General features: G+C 54.3%; 1 protein-coding gene across 1 annotated transcript in view; it reads right to left on the reverse strand.

Moving 5' to 3' along the window:
- Positions 1-170: 170 nt before the first annotated feature.
- The window catches only part of LOC107102199 (atypical chemokine receptor 3-like), a 3,780-nt gene continuing 1,408 nt past the window's right edge, over positions 171-2,542 (reverse strand). Inside the window, exon 2 of the mRNA XM_015401407.1 lies at positions 171-1,797. Coding sequence (XP_015256893.1) covers positions 685-1,788 — 1,104 coding nt within the window. The 5' untranslated portion in view covers positions 1,789-1,797 and the 3' untranslated portion in view covers positions 171-684. The remainder of the gene's footprint in view (positions 1,798-2,542) is intronic.

The raw sequence follows: 2,542 nt of genomic DNA on the forward strand, positions 1-2,542 counted from the left end.
TGTGCGTCAACCATTGACTTAGCTCGTAAACCAGTTGCTCCTGCTGCCTTTGCTGCTTGCGGTCTGAACGAAGCATTAGAGGACACATGTTTGGATCCGGGAATCTTTCCCTGGTTCCTTCTCACTGTTAAAAAGCAAAATGGCTGACCATTCACGAGGGGAATGAAGCATTTATTTTATTGTTCAGTGGATCAAAGCGCCAATCTTTTTACTTCTTTCTTTTTTAAGGACATTTCTCTCACATTCAACAGAAAATGAAACATTTTCTCTCATTCTGATTAATTTTAATGATGTTCTCTAATCAGGGAAGGTGTTCCATGCATTAAATATCAGACATTTCAAGTTAAAAAGGCTGAAATATGAACAGAATCTAAAGTGGTTAAAATATGGATTGGTCACCAGATAAAGGACAGCAGAATCCAAACAGACCGGACCTGGACCGGTTCTGCAGAACCTTGAGGTCTGTTCTGGATCTCTGTCAGGTTCTCTGACCTTCAGATGTCCGGATGGTGGAAACCACCAACAGAATTAAAATGGAGGCAGAAGGACACAGACCCGGATCGGCGGCGAAACATCTTCATCTCAGTGAAGTCCAGTTGACTCCAGTTTCTGGTGTTCCTGACGCTGGACCTCCTGGTTCCGGATCACAGCCATCAGAACCAGAAGGTCCAAAACGACCAGAGTTCATAGATCTGCTCCAGCGCCGTCCTGCAGAGCGGATCGGACCGGCCGGTTCTGGTCTGCAGAGGCATCTGAGGCCTGGGAGGCGTCCATCAGCCGGACCAGCCCGGTTCTGGTAGAGTACTGGAAGACGAAGGCTTCCATGAGGTCATGGCGGCGGCTCCTGTGCAGGAAGCAGTAGAGGACGGGGTTGAGGACGCAGTGCAGCAGCGAGCAGCACTGCGTCAGGGGCAGCGCCGCCAACAGGAAGCTCTCCAGCCGACAGCTGAAGGACAGCGCGTCCAGCAGCGCCAGGGTGTCCAGCAGCAGGACGGTGTGGAACGGCAGCCAGCACGCCGCCAACGCCACCACGTAGGACCGGATGAGGCGCCGCGTCTGATCCGAGCCCGGAGGGAGGCCCGCCGCCAGCAGGAGGTAGGAGCCGGTGATAATGGGGGCGGGGACGACGAAGCCCAGCACCAGAAAGCTCACCTGGACCCCCACCATCCCGTCCCTGGGGTTCTCCGACGGGAAGACGGGTCGACACACGGCGCCGCCACGGTGGGGGGACCGCACCGCCTGCAGGAAGTAGGCTTCAGGGATGGAGGCCGCCAACGCCAGGAGCCAGAGCAACGCACAGCTCAGCCGCCGCATCAGCTTCCTCCTGCGGCCGCTGGGGGCGCCGGCGAGCAGCGTGACGGACAGGTAGGCGTCCACGCCGAGGCAGGCGAGGAAGAGGATGCTGCTGAGCAGGCCGGCGCCGAACATCAGATGGGTCGCCTTACAGAGCGCCGCCCCGAACGGCCAGAGCCCGCCTTGCAGCAGAGACGCCACCCAGAAGGGCAGGGTCAGAACCACGCACAGGTCCGCCGCCGCCAGGTTCAGCAGGTACGGCCGGGACTCGGACCGGGCGCCGCCGCGCCGCAGGCTCACCCAGATCATCAGGACGTTGGAGGCCAGACCAGCCAGGAAGATGAAGATGTAGAAGACTGACAGAACGTGGAGGAGAGCGGCGTGTCCGACGGCACCCGAACACACCACCAGCTCCACCTGAGACTGGTTGGAGGTCCGGTTAAGCTCCTCCCACAGAACCAGCAGCTCAGAGAGGTCAGTGCCGCCCAGACTCATGATGTCCAGCTGCAAGACAGGAGAGACGGGTCAGAACCAGAACTGAACCAGAACCTGAACCAGAACCAGAACCTGGTTCTGGTTCAGTTCTGATCACGATTCTGTTTAATTTAGGACATTTCATCAGATTCAGTTTCCAGAACCAAAGAGAACATCCTGACTGGGTCAGAACTTCTATGGAAAACATAGACATAGAAAAGGAACATAGAAGCTGTGATCTATAAACACTTTCTATGTTAGCAAAGCTAGCTAAGCTAGCTCCACCGGTGGATCTGACTGGGAAAGAAAGATCCAGTTTTCATTTCAGAAAGACAGAAAATCCACTTAGTCTCAATAGAAGCTGAGCCCAGATCTACAGCAGAGAAACAAGACCAAACACTGAAAAAGCTCCAACATCTAGAATCTCTAATCTATCAGCTGATATTTCTCTCCAGGATGGAGTCACAGCCAATCAGGGAGAGACCAGATGAAGCTACTGAGGAGAACCTTCTGATCGGTTCTCAATAATCTGACCAAACTGATCCTGACTGGGAGGTTCTAACCCCCGGTTGCTATGGCGATAATTACAATGTGATGGAATGTCTGGAGGGTCAGAGTTCAGCCAACCAGGACGGGTTTCCTTCTGGACCCAGACGGTTCTTTAACAGGATGCTCTGATAGTCAACGGCACCGAAAAACGGGTCGGCCATCTTTGTTCTTTCTGTTCAAAGGGAGTTTTTCCTCTCCACTGTCGCTACAAGCATGCTTAGTGTGA

Source organism: Cyprinodon variegatus, unplaced genomic scaffold (assembly GCF_000732505.1).
Source record: "Cyprinodon variegatus isolate N-32 unplaced genomic scaffold, C_variegatus-1.0 Scaffold1216, whole genome shotgun sequence".
NCBI lineage: Eukaryota > Metazoa > Chordata > Actinopteri > Cyprinodontiformes > Cyprinodontidae > Cyprinodon > Cyprinodon variegatus.